The following is a 22,962-nucleotide window of genomic DNA, read 5'->3' as shown; positions in this document are numbered from 1 at the left end:
CGAACTCACAACCTCTGCTTATTTTAACATATGTTGAGTTATGCTTGTTTTGACATGTTGATGTATGCTTATTTATTTCATGTTTCTCGAATCTTTTTTCATATCAGATTTACTGATTTAGAGCAAGAAATCAAAATAGGCGTGGTAACTCTCTAGTTTCTCCTTTTAAATTTCCTTTTAGTGTGAGAAAAATGTTAATTTTCATTTCTCATATTTTAATATTATTCATTAAAGAAATCCAAAATTTCACCTTTGAATTGCTTTTTTCACTTCTAAATATTTAAGCGTTTCTATCACATTTTCAAGTATGCGTATATATAAGATTCATAAAACAATTTTTCTGGGGTTGGGGGACATTTTGGAGACAAAGAATACACAAATGAAAATAATGATCATTCAAGGAAAAAAAAATGATAAATATATAATACAACAGACTTTCTACTGCCAATCTAAAAAAAATGGCAATGGAAAGACCCATTTGAGACACCACACCTTCCTCCTTTCATCTCACACACTTGAAAATGCAACACACGATTGGAATTTAATGCTGTTGATTCATCTTCTCTCTTTTGGTACTTTCAAAGCTTCATCAATGGATGATATAAGTGAGCACTAAAGCCAGCAGCATTAGAATGTATGCAATCCCTTGGTCTATTGTGGTTCCTGCAACATAATAAATGGCAAATGTTATTCTGGAATGCTGCACCATTAATAGCAAGGTTTCTAGTTTTTGCTTTCATTCAAACAAGGAGCCAACTTTCCAAAAACCCATTTCCAATTTAAGGAGATTCAATTGGATTGATGCTGCCCATTTTTGGACTTCCTGTCTTTTTCTTTCCCAGCAAATTTCTCAAGAAACAAAGAGAAAAAACCAGAGAAGAAAAGGGAACTAACAACTAACCATCGCTAGAGGGAGCCGGAGCTGGAGAAGAGGAATGTTCTGCTCGAGATACAGGCAAAATAATGACAAAAAGGATAGCAATAATCCCAGCGTAGATGCCAAAACAAGCCCTGGAAACAGCCATCTCTCTGTGTTTTTCTGTCTCTCTCTGCGTTTATCCAATCCAATTCCTCCTCTCTCTCAAAGGAACCTAGAGAGAGAAGAAGAAGATTGAAGGCAGTTACTGAGGGTGGGGATGGAGGAGATGGGTTTAATAGTGTTTGGGTTTCAACCGCAAGTTTTGGGAATCCACGCAAACCCATGTGATTCTTCATTCTTTCTCTCTCTCTAGATTCCTTCTTTTCTATGCTTTTGCTCTGCTGGACCTGTGATGTAATTCACTTTATCAAAAGACAGACTGTAAGCAGATTCTTGGCTTATTTCTTAGTCTCTCTCTGCTTACCTGGGAAGCCAAATCATTTGCTGGCAAGGTTCTTCTCCTCCGTTCTCCTATTTTTGGCTGACCAATCCCCTTTACAGCAATCTTAGGGTTGTGTATGATTGTATTACACTAAATCAGGATGCTACAGGATTACCCTTTTACTTATCTGCTATAATTTGGAATTCTACTCTTCAAACTCAAAGTTAACAACTTTGCTAATTTGCTATTTGAGTTTGTTATCCAACCATAAGTTTACATTAGGGCTAAGTTATACAAACTCTGGCTAAACCCACATTTTGTACAGCATATGAACTTTTACGAATCCTAAATATAGATTAAACTATTAATTTGCATAGAACTAAAATTCCTAACTCGAGCTTAACGAGGACTTTCACCTTGGGGTCCTACACTACAGTCTGTTGTTCCTTTCGCCATGTAGAATAAATTCTTAATGCCAGTTCATCGGAGCTTTATGTTGTGATTGATTGGTACACAGAGCTTTATACAAAAATTCCTACCTTTTTATAGAAAGAAACCAATATATCATATTTAACCCAAAACTGTTTGTTGAACCATCCTGTCATCACATGGGCAAGCTTCATAATAACTACCAACCACAATCATTGTTGTTCGACTAAGATTTTCTTTTCTAAGTTTATATATATATATATATATATATTTATTTATTTATTTATTATGAGTGTAGTTGAATCAACTTGCAATTGATAACTATAGTTTGAACCAAGGTATGTAAAGACTACTCAATTTATCATTCATGGCCAAATTGATCATTTCATGGTGATTGTTTCACAGTGAACTTCAATCTTAGCTTTGAGAAATAAACCAAAATGTCTGTCTTGAGACAGGAAAATTGAGGGCTTGTTTGAAAACTATTTCAGAAACAGTTTTCCATTTACGTTTCAAAATTATTATTCAGAATTGTGCTTATAAATATTTATGAGATTTTGTAAATAAACTAATTTGTTTTGAAAAACATGTCATTCTCGGCCCTCGGCGCATTTTTGTTATAGAAAATAGGAAACTATTGTAAAAGCAGTTCCAAAACAGGTCCTCATTTTTCTGTAACCAAATTACCATAACCGGTGCAGAATATCCAACATAGATCCTAGCTAGAAATATATAATTATCATATACACACAAAATTTACAATGAGATCCAGAGGTTACATGTCAACCAACTATCCTACATCATTATAGCTTTTCTTTTAGAGAGTAATCATGTCAATAAGTTTTTCTTTGTTGGGGGGGTACCCTTTTTTTGGAGTTTCTTCAAGCAGAGAGTGTCGAGTCTTACATTGAGTGTGCATTTTGGCAGTGGAATCCATGAGTTCATATCATGCAGGTAAAAAGAAAGGGTCTTCTTTTTTGCCATAAATCTCAAACAACTGCTTAGAGTAATGTGTTGCTAGCTTTCTGCAGAGGTCGATGGCCTTTGGGTCATACTCCTCCAATTCTTTAACAGATTTGTTGAGATCACCTTGCGGATCGCCATCGGTGAGAAACTCAGCCAACCTGGTGCCCCTGTAATAGACATTTAAGTGAGTCAGCAGAGTCCATCAAGAAATCTATTTTGGTATCAACTCACTTCTCATAGGTTCAAACTTCCCAATAATGAATGCAACACCACCCTTTTTTGCAGTGTCCAACTTCTTAGATATAGATCCTAGGGGTGTTTCGGGAAAAATTTTTGTTGAAGAGCAAGAAGACAGTACCAATGGCCCAAAATCAAAATGACAAAAAGAAAAAAGTTGCCAAGAGAAAAAGCAATCATATGCATTTGGTTGGAAGTCATACTTGATCGCATCAAACTTGCTGAATCCTCTCTTGTTAAAAAAGAGCGTCTCTTTACTAACTTTTTCCTCGGGGGTTTGCTGTCGATAAAGAGCGCATACAGACTTCATACACAATTCAGGATCCTTACCAAAAGCTGCAAGCATATCAGCCTCATACTCCCATTTCAACTCTTTTCTTCTCCTCCCTAGCTTACATATTATCTCATCATATTCTTCACTGCCATTTGATAAGTCTTCTGACTGGGAAGCACTTCCAACGTCCGAAACATCGGACCTATCAACAATAAATCCATCCAAGCTTTCACCCTCGGTCTCTAGCTCCGACCCAACATCTTCCAATCCATCTCCAACATCCTCCATCCTATTCTTACTCTCAATGATCTGACTTGAAGAGTTCTTCTTTCCACTGCCTTTCTCGTAGCAATTTCTTAGTGGCACCAAACGCCTCCTTGCAGGAGTTGCACTAATCGCAACTTTGTCACATGCAGGAGTAGAAGCAGTATCAGGGCCATTATTCAATTCTGAATTTCCTTGTGTACGGTTGGTTTTCTGAAGAGGCATTCCCTTCAATTTGCAGATTGGAACATTATCGTCATCATCAGTTTCAGTGTCGCTAGTTATAATATTAGAAGCCCGTTTCCTTTTGGGAGTTGAACTAAATGTAAAATCATCGCTAAACGCTTCCATATTTTCTGCATTTTTTCTGTTGCCATTGCCAATTTTCTCCTCGGAACCAAAGGATCTACACCCACTTAAAGCTTGAGCTGCTGAAGCACAGACCTCACTCTTTTTCTGAGAATAAGGAGAGGGCAATTTGGCAATAATTGGTTCATCATCACTATCATCTATGTTAATGATGCCATGTACAGGTCTAGAAACAGCAGGAGTTAATGGTGCCATCTTCTGACTGGGGTTCTCTTCTTCGAAATCCAACTGTCTTCTAAATCGATTTCCATGCTTGAAATAAGATTCTATACGATGGAATTTCATTCCTTTCCCAAGAGAAACAGTATGATTGTATGGTGAGCCGTTTGGGGGTGTTCCTGTCATTAGAGCATATCCACACGAACAAAAGGAGAAAAAAGTCAGACAGCAATTAACCTAAACCGATCAGGTAACAAGTAACATGAAATTTTATTGTGTGAAACACATTTAAAATAACTGTTCATGTGATAGGTTAAGGTCTGATATTAAATATACTACTATCATATCTCACATATATTATATTATCAGGCGGTTGTCTTAGAAAATAGTACCTGCTTGCAAGTCTCCAATTCCTTTACTAAGGGAATAAGGAGTAGACGCCACACCAACCGGAACACGAGCTTCGGGACTCAATGGCGATCTGGTTCCCCCTTCAAAGCCCCCAGAAAGCACTGCCACTGGCTCATCACCTTTCAGAATGAAACTTCCATCCAACTTCCGGATCTGAATCTCCAATTTTTTGAACTTATCTTTCCACAGCTCAGCCTCACTTTCAGCAGCCTTCTTCTCACATGCCAAAACATTATTCTCAATTACTAGTTGAACAACCTCATCTTCCACTTCATTCTTATCAATTAAATTCACAAATCCTTCTTTCTTTTCATCCTCAAAATGAATCTTCTTTCCATTTTTATCCCAACCGACCCGCTGTCCAGGTTCATAACCCTTACCCATCCAAACTTTCAGCTCTTCTTCAATTGCTAACTTTTCTGACTTCAATTTCTTCATTTGATCCTGAAGTAATTCGCACTCAATCTTCCTTACCTGAACCTCCATTTCTAACTCTTCACATTTTTCTTCAGCTCTTTCACACCTCAATTTCAGTTCACTGCATCTACATATATCGCTTTGTTCTACTTTATGTCTCACTTCCCGCAAGTCCATCTTCACATCCAAAGCACTAAAAATGAGTCAACTCTGAAACAAATAACACCGCACCGCCAAGTTTTTAAGCTACGAGAACCATTTCCAATTGCAAACCTGAGTTGAAATACAAAAAATAGATCAAACCCATAATGAAAAACAGAAGCTAAGAAGCCGAAAGTAGTCTAATCCTGAAGTAACAGAAGAAAAGATAAAGATCAAAAGACATAAGGCCCCAAAAGAATAGTCTTTTGTCTGGATTCTCTGTGTTTCCTCCGCAACAAACAAAAGTTTCAGAAAACCAAACAACCCCACTTCCAAAATTACTAAAACTTTGAGTTCCAGGGTTTCAATGTACTTGTATGAGGTTAACCTCTCTATTAACAAAATTGGGTGTATTTTAACCAGTTCCCAGGTTATAGAAAGACTTTTTTTTTCCCTTTCTTTTTCGATTTTACGTCGTTTCCTCGAGAGCCAAACAGAATATAACAAAATGAAATTATAATGAAATGCGCAAAGACAGAGAAGCGTACGATGAAATGTTGGAAATGGGTGTAATTGCCCCAAGTGTTGGAAGAGTTTCGACACCGATCAGGAATCTACAGTGATCGCCAGTGCCATGCTTCGAGAAGAAGAAAAGTGTGTCCGTTTCCGGATCAAAAGGCTAAAATAATATAAACAATGTACATAAAATATTGGGGAATTGTCATTTTGACCCAAATTTTTTCATTTCGGAAATCTGCTCGTTTTCCAAAAAAAAAAAAAAAAAAAAATTATATATACACTTTTTAAAAGATATTTATATATATATTTTTTGTGAGTTTTAAAATTTGTTGTCATAATACTCATGAAATTAGAGAAATTTAGTTGAAAAAAAAATATTATAAAAAAATAAAACTGAAAGTTTTCTTTTTATATAAATTTGGAGGAGGAATCTAAACTCTGTCGATTTAAATGATTTTTTCTTTCTTTAAATTTCTATTGAATATTATGTCATAACAATTTATTATCAGTCAACTTAAATATTTAGCAATGAATAATTAAAAATTATTATAAATTACAAAAGTATTATAACATAAATAAGTGAATTGTAACTGTGTTTTTATCACTGCAAAAACGTATTTATAAGTAATTAGTTTTCTATTTTGTTGGATACTAATATCTAAGGTAAAGTAAAAACATATGATAAAATAATCCTTAACATAGCCTTGTTTATTAAACACCTATTATCATATGAAATATTCCATCATACAACTATTAAATTCATACGAATACAGAGAAGAAAATAAGTGAACTTTTGGTGGGTAAAAATAATGTAAAGTCAAATCTTAAGGATGTAATTTAATATTATATTTATTTGAAATCTTACGTAATTTGATTTTCTTTTAGTACAATATGTTGGGTACGTAATTTGATTTTTTTTTACCAAAGCAATCAATTTTATAATAAATTACTTATTTTCGTATTTTAGTTTTATATTAAAACTAAAAAATTTGTATTAATTAACTAAAAAAAGAAAACTTTTATTAGTATTTTTTATTTTTTATTTTTAAAAAAATTAATCATATTCATTTGAATTCATCATCGTATCTAAACAAGATAGAAACTAGAAAGTTTTAAAATTCAACAATTTTTATAGCCGAGGATTGTCGCAAGTTTCGCTCTGTTAGTGTTGGCCACTCTTCCAGCTCGTACTTCGCACTGCCTACTAGTTTTTCCCCAAGAAAAAAAATATTCTATGATTTCAGAATGAATGTCTTCAAATATCATCGCCGTTATCGCCCACAAATTCTCGGAGGGCTTCTCCTAAATTTTTTGGTGGGTGAAGGGCCTTCTATCAGTTGCAGAATAGGGTCTAAACAATGCTTTGCCACCCACTCAGAAGATCTAGAGCTAACGGAATTCATGGAATACTTGGATTCCTTGAAGAACTACGAGAAGTTGGGTGTGCCCAGAGGCGCCGGGACGGATTCTGATGATGGGTTCGATCTCGGAAGGATGAGAAGACTGATGGAGCGGCTGGGTAATCCACAATCCAAGTTTAAGGTTGCCTCATTACCATGAACTTTTACTTTTCCTAGTCTTAACTAAATCTTGCTGTTTAGGACTAACCCACTTCCTCTCCAGTCCAAGGAGTTTAATTAGACTTGAATTTATTTGTTAAATCACCCCTTGACTTAGAAGCTTAGCCTGTGGTCACAGTAAATTTAAACCTTTATTGATTAACACTTTCCCCAGTGGAATTGGAAATTAGTGGAAGAAAATGACATTATACAAGGGTTCAAACTCAAGAGTATCACTCTATACTCTGGTACACGTTAAATCACCACTCAACCTAAAAATTTAAGTTCAAGTATGTAAATTAATCATTTATTCAGGTTCTTAACCATATTAACTATTTAGCTCTTAGTGACTAATGGTAGAAGAATTATAGGCCATTCACATTGCGGGAACCAAGGGAAAAGGGTCGACTGCTGCCTTCCTGTCTAACATTTTACGAGCAGAGGGATACTCTGTTGGCTGTTATACTAGGTACAGCCTTGTTGGAAGATTTATCAGATTTTATGCATACCCTTACTTGGTAGTGATTTAGGAAGGCATAACTTTGCGTTTGTGCATTTTTTATGTGCAGTCCTCATATTGAAACTATAAGGGAACGTATTTCACTCGGAAGATCTGGAGAGATGGTCTCTGGGAAGGCACTAAACTCTCTTTTCAAAAGGAACAAAGAGTTTCTTGACCAGTCAGTTGAATTTGAAAATGGGCGTATTAGTCATTTCGAGGTACTAATTCATGCAGTCTGTTGTAGTGATTGGAAAAATCTCTAAGAACCCAAATGGCTTATATGCTGCTTCTGATTCTACGTGGTGTGATTAAGCAAAAGGATATTTCAGGTCTATGTTTTCGGTTGGTAAATTTGTCTGTCTCATGATCTTTTATTTCGTTCAAGATTTGAACTTCGTACATGTTTGATACCCTGCATCCTTTTGGGCTTGATTTCATGTGGGAAGGCATAAATTGTTCCAGTCAATGCTAAACCTTTCTGGGCCGTTTAAAAGTTTGTTGGACCTATGCAGTCATTAATATTTTCTTTGATCTTTTAGACGAGCTGATGAAATTCTCCAGGTCCTTACTGCTATGGCATTCTCACTCTTTGCACAAGAGAATGTTGATGTTGCAGTCATTGAGGTTCACTTTCTTGTTGACTATTTTTTGTTTGGCAAGTATTTTTTTCTCTCTAGAACAAGCTTTCAAGGCCATTAACGATCTGTTCTAATTTTAACTGAAACAGGCTGGACTTGGTGGTGCACGAGATGCAACAAACATAATTTGCAGCTCTAGACTTGCTGCTGCAGTCATAACTTCAATTGGAGAGGAACACATGGCTGCCCTAGGTGGCTCTTTGGAGAGCATTGCAATGGCAAAGGCTGGAATAATTAAACACGGTTGTCCGGTTAGGTTGTTTTTTTGATGTATAATTTTGGTGTTGATTGACTTGTTCAGCATTTGATATCCATTATCCATGCATTAGTTAAGTTTTCTCTTTTCTAATGACTTTACATGATTTACAATACCAATCCAGGATTAAATATCCTTTGAGTTTTTTGGTAACCAAATGTAGTAGGTAGGGTTAGGCAGTTGTCTCGTGAGAATACTCGAAAAAAAAGAAGAAGAAGAAGAGAAGAGAAGAGAAGAGGGGACTTTAAGTTAGCCTGAACTTACTTAAGAGTAAGCATATCACAAAAAAAGGCTCATCATAATTGTTTAAAAGATTTGTTTTTGTTGAAAGACCAGAAGAGATACAGTACAACTAAGATGCCTCAAAACTCTCCTATCTCTCTCCACGTATATCATCAAAAACATAAATCCTATTTCTAACTTTCAAAATCTCCCTTAAAATAGCTGAGGAGGGTTTCTTTGATAGTAAGATATTATATATATATATATATATCAGTGAGTGTCCGAACCAACTTGTGGCGTACCTCGAATAATTTTATGGGACAACCACCTAATCCTACTACATTTAGTTGTCAAGGTAACTCATAGGAAATATCTTACGTATGTGGCTACCATGGTTTGAACTTATTCCCTCTAAGCCATTTACTATTTACATTGGCACTTATTTGACCACAAGATCATTCCTTGATAGAAGGATTATTAACCTATTGACCTGAATAATCTCCTACTGATGAAGGACCTATTGAATACTGATTTAACTTCCTAAAGTCTATCCCCGTAAACTCTTAGGAAATAACAATGGAAAAACTTGATCTACATTGTTTCACTCTATTTTGTACACCAAACATCTTCTTGCTGTACTCTATTATTCATATTAATTCTCCTGTGAACTTTGAGCATAACAAAACTGAATTGCCATGTGGACGTTATCAAATTGATTTATTGCTGTAAGCAAACAACCTGTATGAAAAGTTCTCAGAGACATCCAAAGCCCATTCTCTGGTATTTGGCCTCCAGGGGCATGGAGTTTTCTCACCTGAAGCTGTTAACCTAAATGTATGTATTTCTGTGTTTGTGTGAGAGAGAGAGAGAGAGTTGAAGAGGAGTCCATTATTGAACTCATGTGTACTAATTCTCCAACACCTATTCTGATAATATTGTCCTTCTCATTTTATCTGATTTCTCTTCTGAAATTTATTCCATGCTCCTTGCATTTGATTTCAGACTATATTGGGTGGTCCTTTCCTTCCAAGTATTGAGTGCATTCTTCACGATAAAGCATTATCCATGTCTTCGTATGTAATATCTGCCTCATATCCTGGACATAGAAGTACTATAAAAGGTGTAAGCCTGCTTGATGGAAGACTTTGCCAATGCTGCGACATAGTAATTCAAATAGACAATGAAGTATGGCTCATGTATTCTACCAAATAAATTTAAATTTCACTCCTTGAACTTCTATCAATAATTCCTAAATCTTTTTGCCAATGCAGTTCATTGAGTTATTGGATGTCAACCTCCGCATGCTTGGACGTCATCAACTTCAGAACGCAGCAACTGCAACTTGTGCTATTCTCACTCTCCGCAATTTAGGTATAATATCATTTTTGATATTTTATTTGATATCTGTACCTTCATTTAGAGAATAAACTATTCTAATAAATAATTCAGGTTGGAGAATTTCGGATTCCTCAATTAAGACTGGACTAGAGCAAACATTCTTGGTCGGTAGGAGCCATTTCTTATCAGCAAAGGAGGCTGGGGTTCTTGGACTACCTGGAGCAACAATATTGCTGGATGGAGGTGCATTCATATTTCTGTTTATTACAGTCAAATTTGGTTTGTTGGGAGATGAGGGTTTTTTTTTTCCTTTTTTATTTTATATATAATTTTAAATACCATGAACATCGAGCTAGCTTATGTGCATCGTGACCAGTCACAAGACAATTATTGGAGCCTACAACGTTTGGTTAGGAACATTTAATTGTCAAGAAATTCGTAGATAGATGGTTACTATAGTATTTTAACTTGCCTCTTGACTACTGAGCCAACCCTTGGACGTGAGCATTGTGCTTGTGCCATGTCTCCTCTACCCTACTGTACTTGAGACTTTTGGTAATTTGATGTTTGAATCATGGGTACTCTTGTAGATGTTACCGGTACATGTTTCAAATTCATGGATTGCTAATTGCTCAAAAAACTCCAGAATGTTCAAGGTCTTTTTGGTGTTGATCAAATGGGTTTAGCCGATAAAATTTCAACCTGTGTCGGCTGATATATAGGGAAGTTTATGTTGTGTTGCTCTGGTTTAGAAGTTGGTCTCATACCTTACATGCATTTTGACACCCTTTCTGAGTGGTTTCTTGAATGTTTTCTCAGCCCACACCAAAGACTCTGCCAAAGCATTAGTGGACACCATTCAGATGACTTTTCCGGAGGCACGGTTGGCTCTCGTGGTTGCAATGGCTAGCGATAAGGATCACGTTGGTTTTGCCAGAGAATTTCTTCAAGGTATAGCCTTCCCCTTCAAAGATTTCGTCCCAGATTTTCTTTGACCTACAGAGGACAGATTTCTTCTCTCCATTCACCTCGAAGAATATTGCTTGATTGTAAAATCTTCAATAGTCATGAAACTTTTGGATTATATAGGGTTTGTTTGATAACTATGTTACTTTTGGATCATTTTAAAATGTGTGCAGAGGTAGATTAGCTAAGGTTATAAAAAGAGCTTAACTTAGAGATAGTATGATCAAGATAGATCAGTGAAAGAATGTGTAAAGAGAAATAGTAAGAGAAACGCTGTGTTCAAGAGTAGAAAACAGAAAATAGGTTTTTGAAATTAGTTTTTTTTTTTGTTCTTAATACTAGTTTAGATTTCCAAAGTATTGTTGGAAAACAGAAAACTAAAAGCAAAAAAATGTCATCCAACATACTTTATAAAAACAAAAGCAGAAAACAGAGTTGTCTTCTTAACCTCTTTTATCAAATTATACGTTTCCTATTCTTTCAAATTGAGAATGTCAAATGTTTCTGCTCTTTCTTCATTGTCTTACTGCTTGGTGATTTAAACGTAATAATCACTTTCTGTAGAGATTCAATTTGAATCTGGGATATCTCGACGAAAACATAACAATCTGAGTTCCCGTCTGCCTTCTCTAATGTGTGAGATGTATAGCTATGAAATGCTGACAGTCGGCAGTTACTGAACTTGCAGGTGGAAAATTGGAGTCCATTATCTTGACTGAAGCTAATATTGGTGGAGGCAAATCAAGGACAACTTCAGCTGCCATTCTAAGAGACTGCTGGATCCAAGCAGCCAATGAATTGGGGATCCCAATTTCTCTAGAAACTAAAGATGCACTGGTCTCCTCCACAAGCAAACTCGAAAGCAGACCGATATTAACTACCGAGACCTCGTTATTACATGCCATGAAAATTGCTGCTGAGATTCTCAAGCAGAGAACGGAAGGGCGAGCAGGTCTTACCGTAGTAACTGGGTCGCTGCATGCTGTTTCAATGGTGTTATCTTCTCTCCATTCTTGAAGTAGTTACATATGAAAGCACTTCATTTGGATGTACTTTCAAGCAAAGTTCCCGAGTCTAAAAATCATTGTGGTAGAATGTTTCCCATAAATTCAATGAGGTGTAAACTTAATGGCACAGAAAAGTAATAAAATTTGGTTCCATTTATGGTCAAATTCCATGACTTATAGGGAAACATACCTTTTGAAGGGTAAGAATTTTTTTCAGCGTGTTTTCTAAAACAAGAGTAAAACAAAAAAACTCGGGAAGTAGCGATCATCGAACTCGAACCAACCCTAAACCAAAAAAAACAACTAGGATTCCTCGACTCGAGAGGGGATTCGAGCAGGGCTTCAGGAATCTTCAAAGGGAAGATATGAACCAGATTACCAGTCTTAGCTTTCCAAATTCACGTAGTTTTAATGATGTTGTTTAGTTACCATATGTTTGCAGAACTTTATAAGCTATTCTGAAGACTATATTGATACATTCCAATTGCTGTGTGCAGAGCCATTTAGTGAACCATAAAGAGCAGACTGAAAAAGAGAGGTCTCATGGGTAGTCATTATCCTTCACCTTTTCTAAGTTTATAAAAAACTTCTTCAATTTCCCCTTTTCTTTAATGCTTCTTACTTTAACCTTTGTAATTTTCTACCTTTTCAAATCTCAGCTGAAATAAAAAAGAAACCTTTTGGTTAAACTAACATTATGTTTTTAGTTTGTAAGTTTTGGTTAGGGTGGTAAAATTTTGTTTGTGAAGAGCATTTGAATTGTAAAATTTACTGCCTTACTTTTCAAACAATAACAATGTTTTGACCTCTCATGAGTACTTAATGCACCCATAATTCTTCAAGGTTATATATCCTATGTTTTGCTGACGTCTATGAATTGTCATGTTTGTGTATATATATATGTCGTTTGTTATGTCCTTGTCACACCAAATTGATTAATTATGTTCAAGTATCAACTTTAGGTTTTTTACAGGTCAAGAATTTCATTCACTTAGAATAAAGGTAAATATTGCATCATAACACATGATTTGAACTCTTAAACAACAACGACCTGAATTAAATATAGCTCAAATACACGATTATGAGACACAATATTCTCGAAAATTCTTTTTTCGAAATCGAACTACACTTGTATATTTACCTGTTTTTTGTCGATGCATTCCGACATTTATTATTCCAGTTTAAAGCTAGATAAGTTAGAGAAAGATGAAGAATTAATATGGAATCACAACGAAGTAACTACGGTATAATTAAGTTTGCACAGCTTCTATTTGTCAATTTGAATGTGACTTGGTTCCTAAAACCTTTTCTACATGGTAAGGTTCATACAATTTTCTCAGATATAAACATGGGTTGTATATTTGAAAATTTTGAAGTAAATTAAGTTGAGAAAGATAATTCTTATCACTTCCTTTTTAAGGTTAAACTAGGAATGAAAGAGATCGATCAGTCAGAGACTAGGAAAACCATTTCTGTGACGTGAGCCCGAACCATTCTTAGTTTCAAATTTTGTCTCAATGAATACCGCTTATTAACTCAAAAGTTGAAGCTGATAGGTTAAATTAAATTTAATCATTTATAAGATATCGTAACATTTGTAGAGAAGAGTTTCTTACTCTGATATCATCTTAAATATGTTAAATCATCGAACAACTTAAAAGCTTAAACTGAAAGATTAAGGTAAAATTAAATATTTATAAGCTCTCTTTTTAACAGGTGGCACTGAACAAATCAGAAGAAAGTCAGTTTGATGTTTAAAATAGAGAGAAAAAACAAACACAAAAACAGTATTTAGGCAGAAGAGGAAATGAAGATTTAAGAACTCTCCAATAGGGCTGACTGGACTCTGCAATGAACACTGTTATCCAAACCCTAAATTTCTTCACTTTCTAAATATGGCAGAAGATTTTTTTTTTTCTTTGTTTAAAAGGTCCTTTTTTTTAATTTTAAAATTTGGGTATTTAAGATGAATGATCATTCTCATAGGTCCCACAATCCCAATGAGCAAACTCTAGAAATTGCTTCAAATTTTAAATGATGAAATGACTCATAAACTGCATGGATTCTGATCAAGTGTATTCTTTCATCTTTTTTTTTTTCAATTTCTTTTTCTTTTCAGAAGTTATTCTTGTCTTTCATGGCTGGAAGAGCCTACATCACTAAAAGTAACCACTCCCAACTAAAAAGGAAAAAAAATTCCATAGAAATTAAACCACTCCAATTTTGCTTAGATTTTTTTTCCCTTTTTGTTTCTTCTACCCAATTTTCAACCAAGTGTCCCATAGTTGGACCCCTCTCTCTATAATTTTTCGGAGTCGATGTCATGTAGTTTTGAGTGGATCCTTATATCTAGAGCTCGTTGTCTGGGTTGAACAATACTATGACCAATAATAAAGGACTGAACACAAGATTTCATGATAAGTGATAATACACACAAGGTTCCAAAAACCCTCGTTTGCTATTGGACGTCTCCCTCCCATTTCAAAGAACTCGGCCTCTCTATCATTGGAGATTCTTTTATGTATATAAAGTCAACTTTTTTTGATGCTCTGTCAGGTCTTGATAATTAACATGGAGGTTGAGTTTGAGTTAAGACAGAACAGGACAAACAAAAAGAAAAGAAAAGAAATACGACCCATTTTCATATATTAGTTGTTAGTTATAACAATGATCATATGATGCGTTAAAAATGATTTCGCAGATTTTTGAATGGAAAAAAATGTATTTTTGTGGTGTTAATTTGGTTTTAGGTCATAAACTGAATTTTAACGTTTTAAATGTTCTCAAATTTTTCTTTCCTTTTTTGTTGAAATATATATAAACCCACTTCTATAAACCTCATATCTTAAGCTAATATATTATTTTTTTGAAATCATAGACCTACAAACTAAACATATAGTACATAATTAAGTTTGTGCTTCCATCCATTATTCCTTTCACCGATTTAAAAAAATACATTTGAATTCTTAACCAAATTTAAAAAACAAATATCTAGACTTTTTTTCTTTTTTTAGTTTTTAAAGGTTGGTTTAGATTATGAAAATATTGTCAAAACACATAGGTGAAAGGAGTGCGTTCTATTAACATAATCCTCAAAATAGAAACGAAAAACAAAATGGTTATCTAATAACCCTGTTTAGACACCAAATCCAATATTTAAACCAAATATATATACGTTTAATTTGTTTTTGGTAGAGCAAACAAATAATTAAAGCCACTACACAACACATGGTGATAAAATAAAAAAAATAAAAGAAAAAGGATTTTGGTAGAAAGTAGAATTGTGATGGAGGGAGAGCAAATAAATTAAGGTAATAATATAGGAAGACATTCTTTTCGGTGAAGGGGCTTTGAAAAGGTGGTGGGTGGGGCTGAGGCAGAAGAGGTATAAACTCAGCATTGCATTTTTCCAACCACCCAAAACCTGACGGGTCATTGCTCACTAAATGAACAAAAAATAAAACCTTCAATTCAAAAACTTTTGTCTTCTACTTCAGAAATCGTACAACCAAACCAAACAAAAACCCAACAGCCATTGCAATTGTGTTAGATTCGTGTTCGTTGGGACACAAGTTTTGAAGCCACAGCCCACCACTGCTCATTGTAAAGCATGTGTCCCCTTCACCATTTTTACTTTGCTCTTCAAGAACCACCACTTTGTCTTATTATGTAATAACCCCCCAAGGTGGTGAAAAAACAAACGACTTGAAAATTTTGATGCCAAAGTAGGGCCTTTCGAATTTGTGAGAGAAAGAGACATGATGAACACCACACACAGTACTACAATTTACTATTTACAATAGACAAAGAGTGCTAGAAAGGGCTACAAATTAAAATACTGAATTATATATGCCCACCCTCAAAAAAGCTACAACAAAAGTTTGGTCCTTAATTCCTTAATTTCACTGACCAACATTCTTACCACCCTATGTTAATTAATAATCTCTTATATTAGACTCGGGTCGGGTCGGATCGAAGTCGTGTCTTCAAAAGATGATTTTTTTTAATGGATGTAGGAAGCTAAATTTGAATAGATAATAAGGGCCAAGGGGGACTGCAGGCTCCAACGGTTACAGGACACAAATGGGGACAAGTCATCAAAAATGGGACATAGAAATCTAATATGCAATCAACATTGTGGGACCCGAATCCTGTCCGATCACGGCCACACACACAACTCCCGAGGTTGTTCATGATCTCTCTCCAAGCCCTAAAATCACGACATCAACTTGGAAAACTTTCAGAGAGAGAGAGGAAGAAGATGAAGATCCAAAAAATTATAACTTTTAGAGGGTGAGAAGGAAGATGAAGATTCAAAAATAGAAACCATTCTGGGTTGGTCAATTGGTCCAAAATGGCCAACGAAACTCAAAAGAATTTGAATTGACTACTTATCTAGAATTTAATACGTTTGTAGAAATGTAGGACTAGATAATTGTCTCGTAAGATTAGTCAAGGATTGCACAAGTTCACCGGGACACGGATGGATGGATATATTAAAAAGGATGGAAAAATAGAGGAAGCTACTAGGGTTTTAATTAATGGTGGGGAGAGTAATGTATAGCTCATACATTTCGTGGGTGCCTATTCAATGAGGGATTCAGATTGGGAAATAATGAATGAAGTTTATAGAGAGAGAGAGAGGACCCCATTGGTTTGGCCCATGCAATTTAATATATTGCTATTATTATTTCTACTACTTTCTTTTCATTTGTTTGTTGGAAAAAAATAAAATTCTTGTTTTTAAATTTTGTCCCACATTCCACATCCATAATGGTTGAAAAGGGTGCTATAAATGATACAAGGACCTTAATGTAGCTTGTTATGTTCATATATGTACAAAGTTGCTACCTTTCTTAGTTTCTTTTCTCTATATTTATTATGCCTTTGCCTTTATAAAGTCTATCATACATCCGTTGTGAGTATATTATTATTGTATATAAATGAGAAAAAAAAAACATCCCCTTTATTATTATAGATATGCTTCTTCATAATTGTGATTTGAGTCAAATTTATCGTGGTGAAATTAATTAAGACACAAAGCAAAGCAAAGTTATTTTGTTTAACTATCATGTTTAATTTCATTAATGATTTGACCCCATCAATTTGTTTTTTTTTCTCTCTAATACATATACTTAGATTTAGGGGATGATTTAGGTTCTTGTTTAGTCCAAATTCTTGAATTAGTTGTGCATAATTGGGAGAGGGTTCAATTAATTGTTGTATATATGGATATGGGAGCTTTAAATCTTGACCTTTTGAGATATTCACTCTGAATAGTAATAGAGGAAATGAGCTTTTTGAAATTCTTTTTCTGCTACTTGCAAATTAATGGCATGTAGCACAATTCTTTGGTAGAAATAAGAAGTATTTGAAGCTAAGGGCATGCATATGGAGTATCCCTTTATCATATAAGCACTAGATTTTTAGGGTATACACATGTAATACATAGGATTTTACTCTAAATAAAGCTCCAACAGAAAAATGGTAAGAATTAGCTGAATTGATGGTTACAATTCAACTTCCCCACCTCTTGCAAAAATAAGGGTTTAACTGTACCTAGTTAACTTTAGTGTCAGGCGCTAGGTCACGGCACCTAGGCATTATCCTTTCGAGTCTTAGCTCTACTGGATGACGATTATTTTCTTGGTTCTTGACTTCTATTATGTATTGTATTGTATTGTCTGTTCTATTCAATCAAACTGTCACTCTTCTCTTAATTTGATCTAATTAGGTTACATTACCTCACGATACTTCTTAACAAACAACCGAACTATAATTCTCATGAAATATAGCTCACATGGTATGATATATCAATCTTACAAATTATTTAGTCTAGAGTTTGGAAAGTCTAGTTAGAATTATATAATTTGGACTTTCTACAAAAGGTGACTAGTTAAGGAGAGTAATGAATTATTAGAGTAAGATAGATTTTATGTTGTGCTGCATTCGCTCAACATATTTCTCACACCCCAGCTTGCATTCACAGCGTGTTTTCTTAAATATATTCAAATTCACAGCTCATCTTCATCGAAATCTTTCCTTTTTTGTAACTATAATATTTTCATCCTTTCTCTGACAAAGCGCTTTCACTTAAGCCTCCCTTTTGCTATCTTACCTCTCACAAACTTTTCGAATGAAATGGTTAATTCAATACTACATTCAACTTAATTATCACCAAAATTTGAAAATTTCAAAGTAGTTGAAGAGCTAGGGGGTAAAATCTAATTCTCCCATCAATAATAATCTATTACCAAAGTGCATGTATTTGAGGTTTTGATTACATGGGACTAAATGCCAAGAGAGAGAGGAGAGGTTGTTGAGGATGGTAAATGAGAAAATTGATGGATGCTACCAAATGTGAGAGAAAATCCAAAGATTCTATCTATGTAGCTACCTAAAGAGAGAGAGGAAAACAAAAAAAAAAAAAAAAAAAAAAAAAAAACCCTCTTTTAATTTAATTTCTTCTTCTTCTTTCTCCTTCTTCTTTCTCCTTCTCACTCATAAAAAGAAAAAGAATTAAAAAAACAAAACAAAAAACACAAACCCATATTGTTGAAACCTAGCAATTACTTCTCCCCCCATTTGTCACTGACTTTTGCCAGCCTCCCCCTCTGCCACCTCTGTCTCCCCACCCCCACATTACATTAATAATAACCATAGTCCACAATAATTAATCATGATTATATATATTAGCTTTAATTAATGATTCAAATAAACAAATATAGGGAGTGAAATAAATGACAATGGCTTTGGCAGGCACAAAAAAGTTGCAGAAGAGGAATTGTGATGACGATGGGTGTGGGCAAAAATCTGCAACTTGTGTTAGTTTTGTTAGAAATATTCAATACCATATTACTTACGTCGCTATCATCATTATTGTTATGTGTTATGAATTTCTGAACCTCTTTCAATGTGCAGAGACACGCCATCTCCGTGCTTCCCTCTCAATTATAATGTATATTTTCCTTTTTATTATATGCTTTTTATATACCCTCACTTTTGTCACATTCAAATATATTTCCTAGCTACCCCTAAATGCCATCTACTATTTAATATATGTGCATGCATGGTTTTATGTTTTCCAATTACCTCCCTTTACTTTGTTCTTTTTCTTTTATATATTGGGTCGTGTTGAATAATCTTGATTAGCTGAAAAGTTGACATCTTTCAATCATTTTAATTATCATAGTTTGGGGTTTGGTTACATAATTAATGTGATGAAGATTGAGAAGTAAATGGAATGGAATTGAATTGACTGTGCAAAGAATGAAGCTTGATAAATATATATAGAAGGGAGAGATCTGAAAAATGGCAGAGAGAAAACAACAATTATAGGTTAATTTGAAAAGCAAAAATTAATGTGTATTTAATTAAATGTGCTGCATTCATTCATAGCCAAATTAAAACAAGGGAATGTTCTCATTGCACTCAAGTTCTTTCATTACCATTTGGGAGCTGCCATTCTCAAGCCCTAGCCATGCACGTTGAGAGAGATAGAGAGACAAGTTTTGTCTAATTTTTTCATGTGACGACACCAAAATCTAATGAACAAAATCATCCCATTAAATTGATTGTAAGATGAACTTGAGTCTTTTATTTTTTTTATTTTTTATTTTTTTTTTTTAGAAAAGAGGTATCATTTCATTAACGAATATGTGATAAACATACAAGACAAAAAGGAATTGATTAGATAAAGACAACCCAATTAAGAGAAATGATAGCAATATCATAATTACAAAAGAGATTAGATTTGGAAGACCATGAAAAACATCTACAATTGTACTCCCAAAGATGTTACATAAGTGGGTTTTGTGTGTAATTTCTTGATGTTACATAACTGGGTTTTGTGCGTTATTGATTAACTATAGTCTAAGTAAAAAATTAAACGTAAAGTTCTCTCCTTTTATACTCCACACTTCATTAATCAAGTCATAATGATTTAAAATGTCATGATTAGCCATCTGATCATATTCATGAATTGAAGTTAATGATTAGGAAATAATATAAGAAATTATCTGATCTCTCTCTGTGGCTGTCTGTGATATATAGTACAAAATGGTACAAAGAACAATTAAGCTAGCCAAGCCGGGAAGTGATGAAAGCCAAGGCTACAGTTTCCAAGGAGATAGAACCCCAAATCTGTCGAAGAATCTAATGCCAACCATTCTTCAAACCATTTGAATTCCATCTTTATAAGAACCCTTTTTTCATCTTTCAAATCCCTTAGCTCTCTCTTCTTCTTCATTGTTCCTTCTCTTTCTTCTTGCCCTTTTGGGGGTTTTGTCCCTGCTGGCCGTCTGATCCTCCCATATCCAACGGTTAGTATTTCAAGAGAGCTAATAGACTTGGAAAATGGTGTTGATGGTGATAGTTTAGTCACTTTCAATTGTCTCGCTCCTCTTATTTACTTCCCCTTTGGAATCCTTTCTTGATCTTGACAATATATGATCTCTTTTCCTCCGTTTTCTCCTATCTGGGTCCATTTCCTTTGGCTCTTCTAATTTTTCAGCACTTTCTCCGCAAGAAAAGTACGACCATGGTTGATAGTTTGGCTGATTTTTTCCAACAAAATGAAGAATTTGTCGACAATCCCCATTTGGAAGGAGACGACCTCTTCAGCATCTTTGAGAGTTTGGAGAGTGTTGCAGAGTTCACCGTCATCGAGGACGACATCGAAGCTTTCAAAGACGGTGAAGAGACCACGAGCTTGGTCTTCTCCGAGACTGAGCTTGAGACTTCGCCTAAAAGCAAGCGCTTGAAGATGACGACCACGATGTCGTCCCCAATGGCAGCTCCTTCCGAAGAACCAAATCCAGATGGGCCTCAACGAATGTCTCACATTACGGTGGAGCGCAATCGTAGGAAGCAAATGAACGAGCACTTGTCCGTATTAAGGTCACTCATGCCGTGCTTCTATGTCAAGAAAGTAAGCACTTTTGAGTTTAGTGGTGATTTCTTACCGTATATCAGACTCAGAATAAAGTTCCTTCCATGTTCGAACTTTTATAATCTCATTTCCTCCACTTACCATATGCATTATAAGCATGCTTTTAAGGGTTAAGTGGTTAACATTTGTTGATGAGGGTTTTATGTAAGATTTTCACATATATGCTTTGATTTTTACTTCACTCACGAATCCAAGTAATTAATTAATGTTGTGTTCTTCTTCTTCTTCTTCTTCTTGAATGCACTTGACATAATTCAGGGAGATCAAGCTTCAATAATTGGAGGGGTGGTGGAATACATCAAAGAGTTGCAGCAAGTTCTTCAATCTCTAGAGGCCAAAAAGCAAAGGAAAGTTTATAGTGAAGTGTTGAGCCCTAGGGTAGTTTCAAGTCCAAGAGCTAATTTGGCAATGAGTCCAAGAAAACCACCACTGAGTCCACGCCTTAACTTGCCAATTAGTCCAAGAACTCCACAACCCACTAGCCCTTACAGCAAGCCTCCCCGGTTGCAGCAACCTCCCAGCACCGGCACCGCCGCCGCCGCCGCCGCCGCTGGTGGTGGTGGTTATAATATGGTCTCTTCTGCAGGCAGCTGCACCACCAACGTCAACAACAATAACTCATTAGAGTTGCCGTCGCCTTGTAACTCTTCCTCCACTACCACAAATTCCTCCATTGACATGAATGCCAATGATCTTGTGGCCAATTCTAAATCCGCCATAGCTGAAGTTGAGGTGAAGTTTACGGGTCCAAATGTGGTTTTGAAGACGGTTTCTCCTCCAATCCCTGGTCAGGCTGTGAAGATCATTTCTGCACTTGAACAACTCTCTCTTGAAATTCTCCATGTCAAGATCACCACCCTTGATGAAACCATGCTCAACTCTTTTACAATTAAGGTATATACACAACAAATAAAGTTTTTTTTTTTCCTTCCTTCCAACTTTTCAAGATATAGAAATATTAATATTCATAGAGTTTCATCTCAAAATCAGATAATCTATATATATTATCATATAATCCATATATATTATTTTCATCCTATGGACTTTAGTTAATTAAACTCATCAATTTGAATTAGGGTTCAAGGATTTCAATTGGGTTTTTCTCAAAACAACAAAAGGAGTTTAAAGAGATTGAAATTAAAAAGGAATATAAATGGTGGGGGCTTTTTTTTTCTTTTTCTTTTTCATCATCTCATAGTTTAATTTTCCTTAAAACCGATTTGGTCATTCATTTAATTCCCAGCTTATGTGTTATTTCCTTTTTGTATATGGAAATTATTTAGCACAAGCACCAAAGCACTCCAATTGTTTGCCCCATGTTCAAGGTTTGTTTAAGCACACAGATGGCTTCCATGCATGCCCAAAAACGGCTCAAATTTCAGAGCTGAAATGATAGTTTTTCTGCATGCTCAGAGAGATGAAAAAAGCTGATATCTCCCTTTATACACAACAAAATTTGCATCTTTTGTTAATTAATCCCATCTGCAATTTAGTGGTGTGGTTAGTTAATTAATCAAATTGTTGATTAGAGTGAGCTAATGGGGTTGTGGCTTTTTTTGCTACAGATTGGAATTGAATGCCAACTTAGTGCAGAGGAACTGGCTCACCAAATTCAGCAAACATTCTGCTAATTGAAGAGGAAAAATAGTTGGTTCTGATTACTTTAATTGCCATGGCCTTTCTTCTTTGCTTTCTCTGTCTACAGAAGGGTACGGAGCTAGCTAGCAGAAATAAAGGAGGATTCCAAAGTGGGGAGGGATTTTAATCACTGCCCTTTAACAAACAATGTAACTCTCTTCTTAGATTCTCTTTTTTGAGTAACAAAAAATTAATGTGTAAAACTGTATGTTAATCAGTGATTAGCTCTTGGCTTTGTTGTAAGTTGTAAGGTAACCCCTTTAATTAATTTTATGTAATAGATAGATCTGATCATTCTTATGATCAAGTTGCCACCTACCTTTTTAATGTACTATTTATGGCTTCAGACTATATATTTTGGTAATGTTAATTAAGCCTCCCAACTCCACTTTTTTGTTT

At 35.0% G+C, this 22,962-nt stretch overlaps 4 protein-coding genes across 5 annotated transcripts; 2 read left to right on the top strand and 2 right to left on the bottom strand.

Moving 5' to 3' along the window:
• Positions 1-372: 372 nt before the first annotated feature.
• Positions 373-1,965, bottom strand: LOC111011447 (arabinogalactan protein 41). Its single transcript, XM_022285199.2, has 2 exons — positions 902-1,965; positions 373-663 (listed from the first exon to the last, which is right to left on the bottom strand). The coding sequence occupies exons 1-2, from the start codon at positions 1,023-1,025 to the stop codon at positions 590-592; spliced, it is 198 nt and encodes a 65-aa protein (XP_022140891.1). The 5' UTR covers positions 1,026-1,965; the 3' UTR covers positions 373-589.
• Positions 1,966-2,449: 484 nt separating this feature from the next.
• On the bottom strand, positions 2,450-5,673 carry LOC111011687 (uncharacterized). Its single transcript, XM_022285547.2, has 4 exons — positions 5,517-5,673; positions 4,392-5,100; positions 3,137-4,178; positions 2,450-2,863 (listed from the first exon to the last, which is right to left on the bottom strand). The coding sequence occupies exons 2-4, from the start codon at positions 5,002-5,004 to the stop codon at positions 2,677-2,679; spliced, it is 1,842 nt and encodes a 613-aa protein (XP_022141239.1). The 5' UTR covers positions 5,005-5,100; positions 5,517-5,673; the 3' UTR covers positions 2,450-2,676.
• Positions 5,674-6,608: 935 nt separating this feature from the next.
• On the top strand, positions 6,609-12,140 carry GLA1 (Folylpolyglutamate synthetase family protein). Of its 2 annotated transcripts, XM_022285376.2 has the most exons (10): positions 6,609-7,029; positions 7,418-7,515; positions 7,616-7,766; positions 8,110-8,172; positions 8,276-8,437; positions 9,667-9,849; positions 9,936-10,035; positions 10,114-10,245; positions 10,822-10,953; positions 11,657-12,140. In XM_022285376.2, exons 1-10 carry the CDS (start codon positions 6,733-6,735, stop codon positions 11,983-11,985), a joined length of 1,647 nt encoding a protein of 548 aa, XP_022141068.1. In that variant the 5' UTR covers positions 6,609-6,732; the 3' UTR covers positions 11,986-12,140. The 2 variants fall into 2 exon arrangements, with proteins under 2 accessions (XP_022141068.1, XP_022141069.1); XM_022285377.2 differs by lacking the exons at positions 7,418-7,515; positions 7,616-7,766.
• Positions 12,141-20,127: 7,987 nt separating this feature from the next.
• Positions 20,128-22,962, top strand: SPCH (basic helix-loop-helix (bHLH) DNA-binding superfamily protein). Its single transcript, XM_022285475.2, has 3 exons — positions 20,128-20,904; positions 21,184-21,819; positions 22,491-22,962. Exons 1-3 carry the CDS (start codon positions 20,515-20,517, stop codon positions 22,554-22,556), a joined length of 1,092 nt encoding a protein of 363 aa, XP_022141167.1. The 5' UTR covers positions 20,128-20,514; the 3' UTR covers positions 22,557-22,962.

This window comes from Momordica charantia (genome assembly GCF_013281855.1).
Source record: "Momordica charantia cultivar OHB3-1 chromosome 10 unlocalized genomic scaffold, Mcharantia_2.0 BLBB01000010.1, whole genome shotgun sequence".
Lineage (NCBI taxonomy): Eukaryota > Viridiplantae > Streptophyta > Magnoliopsida > Cucurbitales > Cucurbitaceae > Momordica > Momordica charantia.
The sequence above is the reverse complement of the archived record's forward strand: the minus strand, read 5'-3'. Positions and strand labels throughout refer to the sequence as shown.